Here is a 16864-nt window from a genome sequence, read left to right as displayed (position 1 = left end):
CTAGTTTCATGATTTTTTTTCTCCATTGACAAAAAAACCCAAGCATACATTGTATTATACCTCAGTCAAACATTTGTTGCCAATTTACAAATGAATGACACTTAATTTAACATTTTCATAAACATCTATCATTCTTAGTTTTAGGCCTAATGGCCAAAGATCAGAAGAGCTTATGTTGTTGTCTATCATCTGTTGTTCTCCATATCTGTTAGTATAAGTTTGTTATTGCTATTCCTCCCCACCACACCGGTTGCCTAGTGGTTAGAGCATCCGCCTCAGATGCTGGAGGTTGCAGGTTTAAACCCCAGCCAAATCATACCAAAGACTTGTAAAAATGGTATTAGCAGCTGCCTTGCTAGAAGAGGTTAGTGTTAGGACTGGTCACCCTGGTGTCAGGATAATGTGACTGAGTGGAACATCATGCTAGTACATGTCTGCGGCATGATGCCCCAGTGTTAGACATCACTATAAACTGTAAAATTGCAGACATCAAAGCGATATAACTGAAAAAATGTTAAGGCTACATTATTTTTTTTCTTCACAAACCCAAAAAATCCCACTATTCCTCCTAAACTACTTGGTGGATTGCCATAAAACTTTACATGCACATCCATCCCATAGTCAAGTTGGGCCTAGATAAACAAAAAAGGTGCTGCCATGGCATCATCTTGAAAATCATATTATTACTCTTCATGAATGGATAGTGAAATGGAGGTTCTGCTACTCCTCCAACGAGGATGGTCACGTCACCATGGGGTTTTCACTGAAAGACTTGTTGGTCCTAAATGATATGGCGCTGATCTGACAACCAGTATTGCCACCACTGCAGCCATCTTTAAAGTCTTGTTAACAATACACTTCCTAAATGGAAAGTAATATCTTGAAAATATTATTTCTATTCCTCTTCAACTTCTAATCCTGAATGGATGGTTATATCAGCATGGGGTTTCCACTGAAAGACTTGTTGGTCCTAAATGATATGGCGCTGATCTGACAACCAGTATTGCCACCACTGCAGCCATCTTTAAAGTCTTGTTAACAATACACTTCCTAAATGGAAAGTAATATCTTGAAAATATTATTTCTATTCCTCTTCAACTTCTAATCCTGAATGGATGGTTATATCAGCATGGGGTTTCCACTGAAAGACTTTTTGTGATGTCTAGTTGGTCTTAGATCAAAAAGGTATTATATGACCATCCAAGATGACAGCAACTGCAGCCATCTTGAAAATCTTGTTATCACTTCTCCAACATTTATGGTTATATCAACACAAGCTTTTCACTAAAAGACTTCTTATGATGTCTGTTTGGTCACAATGAAAATTGGCGCCAATCTGTTTAGTATGGCAACCATCTTGATATCAGTATTCCACCTGAATAGATGATTATATATATCAACATGAGGTTTTTACTAAAACACTTGTTCACCTCCTGTCTTTTTTCTATCATCAGTATGTTTGTTATAGATACTCCTCCTAAACTGCTTGAAACTTTACAAACTTTCATCCCATGGTATTATTGGTCCTGCATAGGGTTTTCACTGAAAGACTTCTTGTTATGTCTAGTTTGTCCTAAATAAAACAGTACAGATCTGATGACCAATGTTGCCACCATATTGGCAGTCATCTTAAAATTCTTGTTATCACTGCAAATGCTGAATGTATGATCATACTAACACGGGGTTTTTGTTTACTAAAACACTTTTTATGATGTCTAGTTGGTCCCAAATGAAAATGGTGCTGTTGAAATTGTTATTGCTACTCCTCCATCATGGATGTACAAGAGATTTTCACTGAAAGATGTTTTGTTATGTCTAGTTGATCATAAATGCAGATGGTACTGATCTGATGTTCATTATGGACACAATAGCAGTCATCTTGAAAATCTTGTAAATAGTGCTCCACCTGGACAGTCATATGGACATGAGGTTATCACTAGAAGACTTCTTATGTGTGGTTGGTTCTTTATGAATGTGGTTTTTACTAAAAGACTAAAACATACTGCTTATGAAGTCTAGTTGGTCTATAGGAAAATGGTGCTGATCTAAGAGTCAATATGGCCACCATGGCAGCCATCTTGAAATTTTATTTTATTGCTACTCCACCTGAATGGACAGGCATATGGACATAAGGTTTTCACTAAAAGACTTCTTATGTCTAGTTGCTTCTTTATGAAAATGGCGCTGATCAGACATCCAATATGACTCACTGGCAGCCATCTTTAAAATCTTGTAATTACATATAACTTGAAGAGAAAGCTGTATTTGTGTGAGGTTTTCACCGGTAGACTACTAACGATGTCCAGTTGGTCTTTATTAAAAATGGTGCCAATTTGATGTCTGGTATGGCCACCACAGCAGCTATCTTGAAAATCTTGTTATTTTGCTACTCCTCTGAATGGAAAGTCATATCTGAATTGCCCACTGAACTTAGACACAAAGACACAGTGATCACATTCAAGAGGGTTCTCAAAACTCACTTATTTCGACAGCAAGAACAAACTTAAAGACCTAATAATGTTTCCTACCTGAAATATTCTCAGCATGTTTTTTATTTTTTAAAAATGTTTTTCTAATTTCATGTTGTTTGTTTTTGTAATAATATTATTATGTTTCTTATCTTACAGGTGTTGTCTAAAGTTGTAAAGTGCTTAGAGCTTCTAAAGATTAGGTGCTATACAAAGTCCTCATTATTATTATTATTATTATTATATCTTTCAAATATTGTTGTCTCTTTTCTTCTCCAAACAGATGGCTAGATCAGCATGGGGTTGTTTTAATAAAAGACTTTTTAAGATATGTACTTTGTCCTAAATGAAAATGATGCCAGTCATACATCCAGTATTACTGTCATAATGACTTAATAATCTTGTTGACACTACTTCCCTAGAATGGATGGTTATTATATCTTGTTTTCTCCAAAGTACATAATGGTGTCTACTTTGTCCTAAATGAAAATTGCACCAATCTGACATCTAGGATATATATGCACCATAGTAGCTAATCTGAGATGATTTCAACAATCAACAATCAACATTTAAAAGAAAGAAATGATTCATCTTGAATGAGAATAATGCCATTATGATATCTAGTATTGCCACCATAGCTGCCATTTTGAAAATCTTGTTATTTCAACTCATTCTAGATGGAAAGCAATGTCTTGAAAATATTATATCTAATACTCTCCAAAATAATGGCTATATTAACATGGCATTTTCACCAATGATCATCTTACAATACCTAGATGAGCCTACCAGTAAATGAAAATGGTGCCAGTCATGCATCCAATATGGCTGCTATGAAGACTGTCTACTTCCCCTGAATGGATAATCATTATAAAAGAGGTTCTAATGATGTCTACTTTGTCCTAAATGAAATTGGGGCCAAGCTAACATCCAGTATGTGTACTGCAGAAACTAATTTGACAATCTTTCTGTTGCTAAATAATGTCAGAGATGTTTTCGACACATGGCAGTTACAAGTACAAAATGGTCTTACCCGGAATTCCTGGAATTTTTGTGTTCATTAGAGCATCAGTCCCTAAAAGGGACTCTTGCTTTATATAGCACCACATATACATTTAATTTGACTGTAGTGTTTCATACAGTACTTTGAAATTGCCCTATCCCTCAAATGAGTGCAGTAAATAAACATTTAAGGGTGATAAACTGACCTATAAATATAAGCTAAGTAATTAATTAGTGATTCTTCTTCATCAAAAACCATTTGGATTATTACCATTATCTTTAGCTTAGCAAAGTGGTAGTACCACAATGTATGTTCATGAATACACAATTTCACCATAGGGATTGTAGCTCCAATGGTCTGCACTGAGATTGGAATTGCCAAGCTCAACTTGGCAAAATCTATGGCATGTATATGTAAAGCTGCTATAGTATTTCTGTCAATATTTTTCAGATTTACTGGCTGCCATGTATGGCATATCATGTGCTGAAATATGGCAGTACAGTGCAAAATAAAAACATCATTTATGACGGGACTCCAGTTGTAGCTATGTGATTTACATTTTTTGACAGGACTCCAGTTGTAGCTATGTGATTTACATTTTTTTACAGGACTCCAGTTGTAGCTAGGTGCTTACATTTTTTGACAGGACTCCAGTTGTAGCTAGGTGTTTACATTTTTTTGACAGGACTCCAGTTGTAGCTATGTGATTTACATTTTTTGACAGGACCCCAGCTGTAGCTAGGTGTTTACATTTTTTGACAGGACTCCAGTTGTAGCTATGTGATTTACATTTTTTGACAGGACTCCAGTTGTAGCTATGTAATCTACATGGTACAGATCTGACATCCAATATGGCTGTCAGTAGCCATTTTAAAAAAGCTCTGTTGATTTGGGATTAAGATTAGCTATTGGCCTCCCTCCCTCCCTCCCACTCTTTTTCTTTATATATATATATATATATATATATATATATATATATATATATATATATATATATATATATATATATATATATATAATTTTACATAATAGACATTGTGACATCATAGACAGTCTCTAATGGCAGACAAAATTTTCAGTGATGTGGTGCTTTCAAGTGATGTATTGAGTGGAAATGCAAAACATTGTTCTGGTGTGGAGGCAGTCCTCATGTAAGAACTAGGTTTCTTTCTATCTCACTAGGTGGATTCACATTTTAATTTACATGCATGCACAAGAATGTTTTTATGTTGATAATCCTCACAAAATAAGGTTTTTTAATATGCGGCATCATCTAAAGTTGATTTATTGTGTATAATATATAATTTTGAGATAAAATAAGCCATGACTTATCTTTATTTCTAAACTGAAATGCAGCCTATGAAATATATATATATTTTGTTGTTGAAGATTCCAACGATTTATGAAAATTGTTACCAAACTGATTCCAGACTGCATGAGTAATATTGACTCAGCACATGTTTAATTTATAACGTGGAGCTTGATGCCTTAGAAAGATATTGGATAATTTTATTAAAGCAGTATGAAAAAGAATCTGTATTGCTAAGAAAGGCACTTGAAAACATGATTATTTCGCACCTTAATAGATACCCTTCATATCAGTATTATCCAGGAACATGGCAGTGAACCCCATATCAGTTCAGGAATGCAAATACATCTAAATAAATAAACAGGAATGTAGAAGAGGTCTGATGCCCTTACGTGCATGTCAGAACGGGTGAATAATGTTAGTAAACTGTTTGCTGTGAGATGCGTCATCTGATTTTTAAAAGATAAAATTTTTATGTAGAAAAAGTTGTACTGTGTATTTTAACACATTAAACCCTGGAGGTTTTTGTCATTTTCGTCTGAAATTCGAGTAGGAAACACATTTTGAAAGCTATTTCTGAATACATCCTAAAACACCAACTTCCAGGTGATCTTCTAATAACATACTGCCTAGTTGTGTTAGAAACATCGTTTTTTATTGGCCATTTGGCTCGCGCATGAACAGAAGGGTAAAAGTTGGATTTTTTGCTTAACGAACCCAATATTTTCGTATTGTGACCATTCTTCGTTCCAAATGCCTATCTTATCCTACATTTTTCAAAGATTCATTTGTCTGTTTGCAGTTCATACCAGTCTGCCTTAGATCAGAGACCAAAAAGTCTAAAATCCGAACACAGAATCGGATTCCGACCACGGGCAAATTTTGGGTAGAAAAAAAAATGAGTCCAAAAATTTGGTTTTTCCCTCTGTATTTTGTAGTGCAACTAGAAATTCCAGATTATTTGGTATCATTGTAGAGCTACATCTGTCTACCTTTCTCTAATACCACCGACTTTAGTGTATCATACATGACCTTGACACTACAGAGCTCGGCAGTAGGCTACTACCTCCTGCCATGTAAACTCGTCACCAGGGATTAGCGTGTTAAGTATGTTGCCCTTTTTAACTCACCTGGCTGTAAGGCCAAGTGAGCTTATGGTAGTCATATCTGTCATCCATTGGCCATCAACATTTGGTTTTCTTACCACTCAGGCAGCCACATTTTTCATCTGACTTTGATCAAATTTGAAATGCTTATATCATCATAATCTCCAATAAGTCAACAGTATGAATCTTAATGACGTGACCTTGCATCTCATTGGTTGACATTATCAGCAACCTTGGGTGCTATATTGCCGATTAGATTTTGATCAAACTTGTTAAATAGTCTCATGTTATCAAGATACGGAATGAGTTTGATTATGAGCAGGAGCTATGATATTAACAAGATGGTTTTGTATCTGATTAGCTGATTTTGTTAACACACCAGATGATAATATGTTAACATACCAGATGATAATATGTTAACACACCAGATGATAATATGTTAACACACCAGATGTCCAGTTTGATATTGCTTCACCTTAAGATTATATTATCACGTCATAGGTTATGATAGTAGGCATGATCGGAGCAAATTAATAAGATAACTTGCAGTGAGTGGATTGCAACTTGCCTGTCCTAATTTAGAGACTAATTTCTCATTCATTTTCTGTAAGACTTGGTAAATGAATTTATATTATCAAGATCTTGGATGACTTCAATTATCTTTAGAAAGAAATTTCTTTAGTCAGATTGGTAAAATCAATATAACATGAATTTGTGGGAGATAATCTACATAAGATATATTCCTATTGTCGACTAGTATTTTAAACAGGTGAGCAACATCAGACCTACTTGGGTCTCTTCTCGAATGAATCACTTTACTCCTTATAAGTTTGTTAAAGTTATTGAACTTTGTGTCTTGTAGCTTAATACAATGTATGACATAGTGTCGGTACTAAGTGCAACCAAGTCCAGCATTTTTTAATGACAATGATGGTAAGGTATGTTCTTGGAATTTATTTCATAGAAGAATTTTTATGTTGATTCTTTTCACAGATCCTTCAGAAAATATGGCTATAGCCCAACTTGTCTTTCTATCTAAAATGAATTTATTGAGTACACGATATAGTATAAAAATGTGAGATTAAACAAGCTTTTTTATTTCTGAACCAAAATTGTCCTTGAGATTCTTCTTCTTTTTCGTTGCCGTCGAAGATTCCAATGATTTATGAAAATTGTTACCAATCTGATTCCAGACTGCATGCATAACATTGCACATGTCTATATGGTGTGCTTTTGATACCTTATTTACAGAATTTTATTAAGGCATTATGAAAAAGCATCTATACTGCCTTTGACTTGCTGCGATAGCACTTCGAATATTTTAGCACACCATGATAGATATCCAAGTAGATAGAAATGATTCTCTTTTGGTAAGTCGAAAATGTTGATGCAGTGGGCATGATATAACAGGTGACTAATAAAGGTAATCTATTTCTGTGAGATGCATCATGAGATAATGTTCCACTGGATTGGTTTTGAAAGATAGCATTTCATGAAGAAACTATCTGACCTTGTACTTGAAGTAACTGACTCTATTTAGTTCAGCTGACTATAAGGCCAAGTGTCACTAGGTCAAGGTATGGCATTCTGTCTGTTATCCGTCTGTCCATCAACATGTTGTATGGATGTTATGCCCAGATCATCATCAGAAAAAATTTGCTATCCTCCCCCTCATCTTCAGAATTTTCAGGTTTTTCTCTCATAGACCCCAAGAGAGGGAGGTTAAAAAGTAAATAAAATCCTGTATGTGAGGTTTAGCTCTTCAGCTTGGAAGAGCACTCCAGAGTCACAGGAGTTTATGGCACCAGCTTCTTCAGCAGCATATAATGGCCCTTCAGAGGAGGGACTGTTTTTTTTTTGGACAAGTTGACTGCCTACCCCAGAAAAGTCAGAGATGTCAAATAGAAAATACTCCTCATGTTCTGGGCAGCATGTTGCTCCCTCCCAAGAGGCAGCTGGTGCATAACTCACTTTGTGCCTCTTTATTTGTGGGGGTGATCCCTCCCATAAGGAATGTAGAGCACTGCACAATTATGTTGCTTCATCCAGTTAGGGATGTGGAACACCACACAACCATGTTGTTACCTCCTGTTTGGGAGGTGGAGCAATGAACAGGAATGTTGCTTCCTCTGATTAGAGAGGTGGAGTACCACACAAACATGTTATTCCATTTCAGTAATGGAGATGGAGCACCTCACAAGCTTATTGTTGCTCACACCTATTAGGAAGGTGGTGCATAACTCCCAACATTTTAAGGGTGGCATTTCACACTCCTCAGAAGGAAAAGATCAGCACTGCACCTTTTTAAGTGATGAATCAGTTGAAGTATTCTTCAATTTTCAATCATTGTGCTCATGGTATAGGAATAATTCACAGACTGTCTACATCCTCTACTGTCTCATCCTTTACAGGTTTGAAAATCTGCCCAATGAGCTTAGACAATGGAATATGATTGGACTGGTATTCACCCCTTCCCTGTTATCCCAACTAATCCATAAGGTATGTTGGCCTCTTTACCTCAGGGTAATTAATCCCTTATTCCCCCATGATCTGCTGGAAACCAAGTTGAGGAGATGCCATAACCCATGTCTCGTCATCATCTCCTGTCCAGGTGGCATCCGCAAGGAATACTGCAAGCATTACAAGACAGGAAGTATCATCTTTTCCTGAAATTTCTAGAACACAACTTACCATGATAAACATGTAATCAGTCACTTCCCCTGAAGGTCAATGTTATGCCCAACCAGTCACCTGTTCAGAGTGTTCTAGATGATGATGTGTTGTCCATCCTCACTGATCAAGGAAATATCACAGAGTTCTCCACAGACCAAGACTTTGATTGATGGAGTAGAGAACGATCTGTTCATCCCTCTACATTGAGACCTTTGATCTCTGCCTCATTTATTGAATACATTCCCCAAAGTGGACCATTAAGCCTCCTCAGTTGGATGCAGGTGCATTCTGAGTGGGTATTACAACTGGAGCTTGGTTATGTTTTCTCATTAAACCAACTGTAGCCATGGAGTATGTAAATGCCCCCATGCTCTTTGTAAAGGGTGAGGGTTGATTGGCAGATTGTATCTTCTTTAAAGGTTCTCGTTATCTAGGAGATGATCGCCCTCGGTGTTATTGCCTGGATCTAGTAAACTTATAGGTAGAATAAATAGAGATTGGAGCAGAATCTATATAGAACAGAATGACTTGAGTCCCGTCCTATAAAAATCAAAATTTAATCAATTACATAAATATAGGTGATAATACAATACATCAGGAAGATCACTTCTTATGGAATAAATCTTTCACCAAATTCAAAACACAAATATAATTATAAAAACAGCTGATCTGTTTTACTGATAGGATTAGTTCATCATACAATCGAGTGAACAATTGAAGTTGTTGCCTTGTAGAATTGCATAATCTGCTTATCTCTGGTTCACTCCAATTTCACTGTAGCTGTTCTCTGTCCTTTCACCTTTTCCCTTTCTTTTTCTTTCACAAACTTCTTACAATCTTGCCTCCTTTTGGCCCTCAAACTTTGTGTGGGTAGGGGGATATGTAAGCATGTAGATACACAGATACTTGAATATGTTAGTGCATAGGTACATCCGAGGATACTTCTGGGAATATGTCTGAAGAGCTATTTTCCTCTTTTAAAACAAACAGAGAACAACCTAAATTATCTGTCGGTTATTCTACTGGGGATAGAAGATTACTCCCCTCTGGTTATCAGATCTTACTATCCGTATTGCAGCAGATACCAAAGGCTATTTAATTAGGCCAAGCATGGTGGACCAAAATAAACCTAGTTTAATTAGATTAATGTACTTCCTAATGGCTAATTCATCACTTCACATTAAAACACAAGACTTAGAAGTTCTTCTTTCATCTCAATTACACAAATGAATGAATGAAATTCATTACCTGGCTTTACATTATGTTCAGTGATTCACACTTTGAAGTCTTTAGCATACATGAAATCACACTGCCTGGCTTAACAACATTAAATTTCAGTCAATATGTACTCAAGTCAAGTCTTTATCATACATGAAATTACCTGAGATCAGTGAATTCACATGGATTCTTGTAACTCATATCAACTAAAGTAATGCAGGAAATTGCTAGAACCTAATTCCTATACAAACAAGATGTCAAATTCAAACAATTTGACGTCCTTATATAAAGAAGATTATTGTATGAATTCATATATATATAAACTCAACACAGTTATACTTTTATCAAGAGAATTTATCTACAAATTGAAACAAATAAATTCATGTACATATCAAATAACTCAAGCAAAAAAATTATATTGGTATCAACGAATCTCATGAATTTGATGCAAATACCTTTTGTGCTTTCAAGCTTTGTTCATTTATACTGCCAAAATTGTGTCTGTTGACCCTCCAGACATCCTGTCCCTTGGACAAATATTGTATGAGAGAATTTATTCCATATTGACTCTTGGAGTCCCCTATGCCTTTACTCTTGCAACAAAGCTTACTTTAATTAGATTTTTCGATGGAGGGAATATTTACAGCTAGGAAATTTCATGTGGGAAATACGCCCCTTATTTAGCATAACCAATCAGGATGAAATATATTTACCACCTTTTCCTCTAGGTGCCAAAATTGGGGTCAACCTTCTAGATTTTCGGCTAATGGTTTCTGGAAATTTTCAATTTTGACAGTTCCCTTATGAAATTAAAGTTAGCAGTGTCCCCAACAGTCCATCTAATGGTTAAGTAAATGAATGCTTAATTTAAAAATCTCTACACTACCAACCAGACATTTGGAATTACTGAAGTATAGAAATTTAACAAGCGCCTGTCCCCATAAACGTAATTGTTTTCTGGCCCAAACTAATGTGCCTTTCGTAGATCGACAGAAATTTGCCCCATCACAGAATATAAGGTTCTGCTTCAGTTCACTATAGCTTCTCATGCTGACCACTTCTCAGCTACTTCATTTAGTATGCTGAAGGAGGCTGCACTGAATCTAGCCGTGTTATAATGCATGCTTTAAGCTGTGGCCAGGACATCCCTGCATTCACTATCTGTCAATGAGCCTTATCAGCAGAACTTCATATATCTGCCATGATGTTGCACTCAGAAGTCTTACTTAAAACATTGTAAAGGCCTAAGGACTGCTCCAAGAATAGTTGTTTTCCTCCTAGACTTAAACGAAAATGATGACATTGCAACATCTATACAAAACATGCTGAAATATTCAATAATTTCTTCACAAGAACCAGACTATCATCTCAATTGAGCTTGATGCTCTTCTATCATTTATAAGAGCCAAAGTTCTTGATGATAAATCATTTTCAATAGCTAATGTTAGTGAAGCTGATGTTTTTCGATATGCTGAATAATTTGAGTATTAATAAATCCTCTGGTTTGGATGGTGCTGGTATTCGTCCATGAATTCTTAAAATTGCTGCACCAGTAATAACAAAGTCATTAACACATATCATAAACTTTAGTATAATGAGTGGTAATTTTCCAGATACCTTGAAAATGTGCAAAGGTTACAAGGAGAAAAGGAGGATCCCGGGAATTACAGAACAATATCCATTGTACCTTTATTATCAGAATTATTTGAATAGCAAGTAGCTATGCAGGTCTATGAATTCTTTAAAACTTGCTCTCTATTTCATAAGGCACAATCATGATTTAGAAAGTACCACTCATGTCAAACAGAAATTACCAAAATAACCGATCTTTGGCCACAAGAAGTGGATAATGGTTATATGACTGGGATTGTTTCCCTTGACTTAAAGAAAGCCTTTTATCTTGCTGATCATGAAATTCTGCTGAACTGTTACTATTTGGCAATTCTTTAAACTGTTCAGATCATACCTAAACCAAAGGTCTCAGCAAGTAAGCAATGGCAATATTAGCTCACAAACTCACACTATTCATTCATGGGTCCCTCAAGGCTCTATTTTCGGTCCTCTACTCTTTCTTATCTATGTCAATTGATCTACCATTAAATAATGAATCAACACATACAGATTTGTTTGCAGATGATGCAACCTTGTATACATCTAGTTCTGACACTTAAGTTGGACACAACAAAATAGGATGCTAATTAATGAAGGTAAAACAAAATGTATGATTTTGGGGACATCACAAAGCTACACAAGTTAGGTAACACAGAACTATCTCTTACAATAAATAGTCATCAGTTAGAAAATATTAAACATGAAAAGCTTATTGATGTATCTGTAAATAATAATTTACAATGGGATGACCATATTGATAAGCTTTGTAAAACACTGTCATCCAAAATAGCCCTACTCAGCAGAATCAAGAAAGAGTTACCTATGGAAACTTGTAGTCTATACTACAAGTTATATATTCATCTGGCAATGGATTAATGTTCAACTGAAAATATGCCAGATCTCAGCTTAATGTGCTTTAATAACTTCAGAAATGAGCAGTGCACATTATTTTAGATGCAGCTATTAATCATCCATCAAAAGCATTGTTTACAGAGCTAAAATGGTTGACAGTATATGAAAGGATAGATTTGCACAAGGCAGTATTTGTATATAAATGTCTACATGGAACTATTCCAGAGTATCTCCAGAATTTATTCAAGCCTTTTTCAACACAGAACCAGTTGACACCAATGTCACATGGAATCTTTCACGCACCAAAACAAAGAACAGAGTAATTTAAAAAACCTTCCCATACTCTGGTACAGTTCTGTGGAACAAGCAGAGAATCTCTTCAGAAGACTCATCTCCACTGTGGCTTCACAAGATTTTGAGGACCATCTACATAGATCCTTCACACCTGCTCCTAGACCATCACAATTGGTCATAAAGCATCATTGTTCTCTAACAGTCCCTTTTCCCACTATGGGAGAAGCTTCTCCTGGACTTGTTTGCCAACAGACTCAACAATAGACTTCCCTTTTCTTTTTTACCATCTCTATTCCCAGACCAGAGAGCATGGGTAGTGGTTGCCTTTAGCTTCCAGTGGGATCATCTGTTCATGTATGCCTTTCTACCTTTCCAACCACCGTACATTAAACATCAGCACTTCATTGTGGCTTCAATGATCGTGGTTCATTGATCTTTTAGACCTATTGATAGTTCAACCGAGGTCTCTTCTCCACAGGAGAGATCTTCTTTTGCAACATAAGGACTCCATCCTGCACAACAGCCAATACTTTCTCCACCTTCATGCTCATCTCATCTCAGGGGAACTATTCACCAGTTAAAGCTTTTGGACCAGGTTGACAGATGCATCATTCAAGCCAGGAGAGCTTTGACTTCCAAGGCCTGTGATACCAGGTTAAGAATCTCCTGTGATTGGTACCTTAGGAAATATGTTGATCCTAGCTGTCCCTGTGTAACTTCCATTGCTGATTTCATTTTGTTCCTTTCAAGAAGAAATGATGTTCAGTATCAACTAATAAGGACTACAGAGCAGTCATTTCCAATACGTTTGAATTTGCTCAGGGCTCAGCCATTAGTTCAGATTCACACCCTGCTGATTTCTCTAAGTATTTTGAACTGTAGAGACCTGTCTCCTATTTTCAAAGGCCCAGATGGAATCTTTTTTGTGTTTTGTGGTCTTTAACCAAAACCCCCCTATGAATCATTGAGTGAGGCTTCTTTTCAGGGTCTCATACTCAAGACTGGTTTTGTACTTACTCTAGCATCTGAGAGAAGATGTAGCGAGATTGTGTTGACACAGACTGTCTCCCCAAGTTCATCCAGTTGCCATCATTGTATCTGTACTTTATTGTTTGTTGTTGTACACTATATTCAGTATATTGTCACTTGAGATGAGATTGACTTTTTTTATGATGGATTTACTTGAATAATCAAAATCAAATTTTTCATACTTTTTATGCAACTTTATATTTTTCTTTAATGATCATAACATTAGTGTGCACTGACATTATATGGAACATTCTAAATGTATTTTTGTCCTTTGTTTTATTATGTTAATATATCCTTTTAATGTGTTGTAAACATGGGCTCCATTAATTTCATTGTATGTCAGCAAAATCTTTAAGAATGTATAGAATATTTGGCAAATCAATTGGTGACAGCTTTAAAAAAAAATAGCTCCAGCAGAGAGATTAGTACTGCAGATATTTCCAAATGCTCCAGACTTTTGTTTTCACTTAAAATTGTTATGCATATCAGAAATTTTTTTTGTATAAAACAGTATCAATACTTGCTTGTATTCTTGATTCAAATAATTTGCAATCTGTAAATCTTTTAACATTTTTTTAAAATGTCAAACAATGTACAGATTCTGATTGCAAAGTTAACAATAAACAGCAATTCAGTGTAGGTCTATTGCACTCAGCATGGGTCTGTTGTGCAGTGGCATTGAGTTCTGTAAGATTTTCTCTTTTAGCATGTACCTGTTTGCATGGCACCTGTAATGAAGGCCCAAAAGGGGATGGAAAATGTCAGCCTGGCTGTTATGGATTGTATACTGGTGAAAACTGTGACAAGAAGAGTATACCATGTGGGAGGCAGCTAGAATTCTGCCATGCCAATTCTGTCTGTGTGCAAAATGAATTTACTAATAACTTCACGTAAGTATAAATACCTGTTTCCATCCAGAATAATATATGAATCTGATTGGATTATAATAACTTTTTGTAATGTAATAACCGCATACAAGTTATATTTTGATCTACTTTGTGTCTTGCTGGAGGGGCTACTATAATAATAATAATAATAATAATAATGATAATAATAACTATTATACCATTCTGAGATTTAAACCTGCAACATGAAAGTAACTGTTGAAATTATAGGGTATAAAAATTGATGTCAGTTTGAGTAAATTTTTCATACCCTTATTCATGAGACTCTTTTTCCTTTTTTGACATGTACAGGTAAAACTAGTGAAAGGAAGGAAAAGAAGATTTAATTGGTGGAATATTATCTATTATTTGGCAGATATTAACTTCATAATATGGAAAATGTAATTGAAGTTAAGTAAACTAGTGTTAATGAAAAATATTTTGTTTCAAGCTTTTGAAAATCTAGGATACTACTACTGTGTATTTGGCATGACTATATTACAGAGGTAAAATGTATGAATGATATGAAAGCATCAGAGGATCCATGAATGGCAAATTTCATTGCAAAGTTAGGTTGTGTTCAATACACTGCTGTATAAACTACAGCTAAGAATCAAGTGAACATGTTCTCATCATATCAAACATGTGACCATACTAAGCCACAAGTTATATTTGCTTTCAATTAAAATGCATCTTTATTGTCAACAAGGACATACATTTGTGATGGTTTTGCCCTCAAATGAAAAAAGGGTGATGCTTTGATTGCTGGAATTATCACTTGAAAACAGAACTCATGCTGTGTCTGGTCCAGAATTTCCTAGTTTAGCTTTTCAGCATGAGGAATGTCTGGCTAGTAAGTGCAGTAATTGGCTTGTTTTCTTACTAAAGATATACTGTTAATACAAGTTTTAACTGCATAGTACATGTACCATAACCATAAAAAGCAAGCCAACATTGTGATGTTATGGGCCATTGCTAATGGCAGGCAGCTGATAGTGATGATACAGCACTTTCTAGTGATTTATTTCACAGAATACGAAATATTTTTCATTCTACTAACTGAATGCAAAATGGACTTCTCCTTTAAGATGTTTTAGTCTCAAAAATGAAATGTGCAGAAATATTTTTTAAAACTATGGATATTTCTTACACAAGTTATCATTAGACAAAGTACGACTCTTGATGACATTTTCTATACTTTTGGCACTTTGAGTAATAATGAATCTCAGTTTGGTTGTCAACTAAATTATTGATGTAGAGTTAGTCAATCTTATATATATCTTTCACCAATACAGATGTATATGCCCAGTGGGTTACAGAGGTGATGGCATTACATGTGAGGAGATCGATCCTTGTACAGCAGCAGACAGAGGTGGTTGCCATATTCAGGTAAACAGGAGACACTGAATGAATGTGTCCATGGAGGTCTGTGAGAACCAAGGGTGATCGTTAATGTTTGCTTTTTTATGTAGTTTGAGCTGTGAAAAATCACTCTCTTGAGTGTACTGGAAAGTCACCATCTTGAGCAGATTGGAAGCTTTGAGCCTGCAAAACAGATGGTGTGTAGGCAGAGGTAGAGCATCTGCCATGAAATTCACGGACTATGGGTTTGAGTCAATACTGAGCCAAGCTGCACCGTGAAAAGTATGCAATGTATAGAATTCAGTGTGTTTGTTCATCCAAACCTGTATCCTTCACATCACTTGCTTTATAAATTCCCCATGTGGCTTCAGGTGTCAATTCATCCATCCCTGTCTCCCTCACATCACCTGCTTTATAAATTCCCCATGTGGCTTCAGGTGTCAGTTCATCCATCCCTGTCTCCTTCACATCACCTGCTTTATAAATTCCCCATGTGGCTTCAAGTGTCAGTTCATCCATCCCTGTCTCCTTCACATCACCTGCTTTATAAATTCCCCATGTGGCTTCAGTTGTTAGTTCATCCACCCCTGTCTCCTTCACATCACCTGCTTTATAAATTCCCCATGTGGCTTCAGTTGTTAGTTCATCCATCCCTGTCTCCTTCACATCACCTTCTTTATAAATTCTCTATGTGGCTCAAGGTGTCAGTTCATCCATCCCTGTCTCCTTCATATCACCTGCTTTATAAATTCCCCATGTGGCTTCAGTTGTCAGTTCATCCATCCCTGTCTCCTTCACATCACTTTCTGTATAAATTCTCTATGTGGCTTCAGGTGTCAGTTCATCCATCCCTGTCTCCTTCACATCACCTGCTTTATAAATTCCCCATGTGGCTTCAGGAGTTTGTTGATCCATCCCTGTTTGTCAGATCATCAACTTTATAAATTCCCCATGTTGCATCAGGTGTCTGTTCATAAATCCCTATATCCTCTAGGTGTGTGGAGAGTGTGCTATACATACCTGCCATGACTTTTATCAGGGTTCCACTTTACCAGTAT

At 36.0% G+C, this 16864-nt stretch overlaps 1 protein-coding gene across 1 annotated transcript in view; it reads left to right on the top strand.

Annotated features, from left to right (window-relative positions):
* Window positions 1-16864, top strand: part of LOC149788414 (stabilin-2-like) — a 495609-nt gene that overhangs the window by 350835 nt on the left and 127910 nt on the right. The window contains exons 21-22 of the mRNA XM_089974375.1: window positions 14267-14450; window positions 15740-15833. Of these exons, the coding sequence (XP_089830501.1) occupies window positions 14267-14450; window positions 15740-15833 (278 nt within the window). The remainder of the gene's footprint in view (window positions 1-14266; window positions 14451-15739; window positions 15834-16864) is intronic.

Source organism: Sinohyriopsis cumingii, chromosome 11 (genome assembly GCF_028554795.1).
Source record: "Sinohyriopsis cumingii isolate HCF-2022 chromosome 11, ASM2855479v2, whole genome shotgun sequence".
NCBI classification, from domain to species: domain Eukaryota; kingdom Metazoa; phylum Mollusca; class Bivalvia; order Unionida; family Unionidae; genus Sinohyriopsis; species Sinohyriopsis cumingii.
Note: the sequence above shows the minus strand (reverse complement) of the source record. Positions and strands in the feature narration are given on the sequence as shown.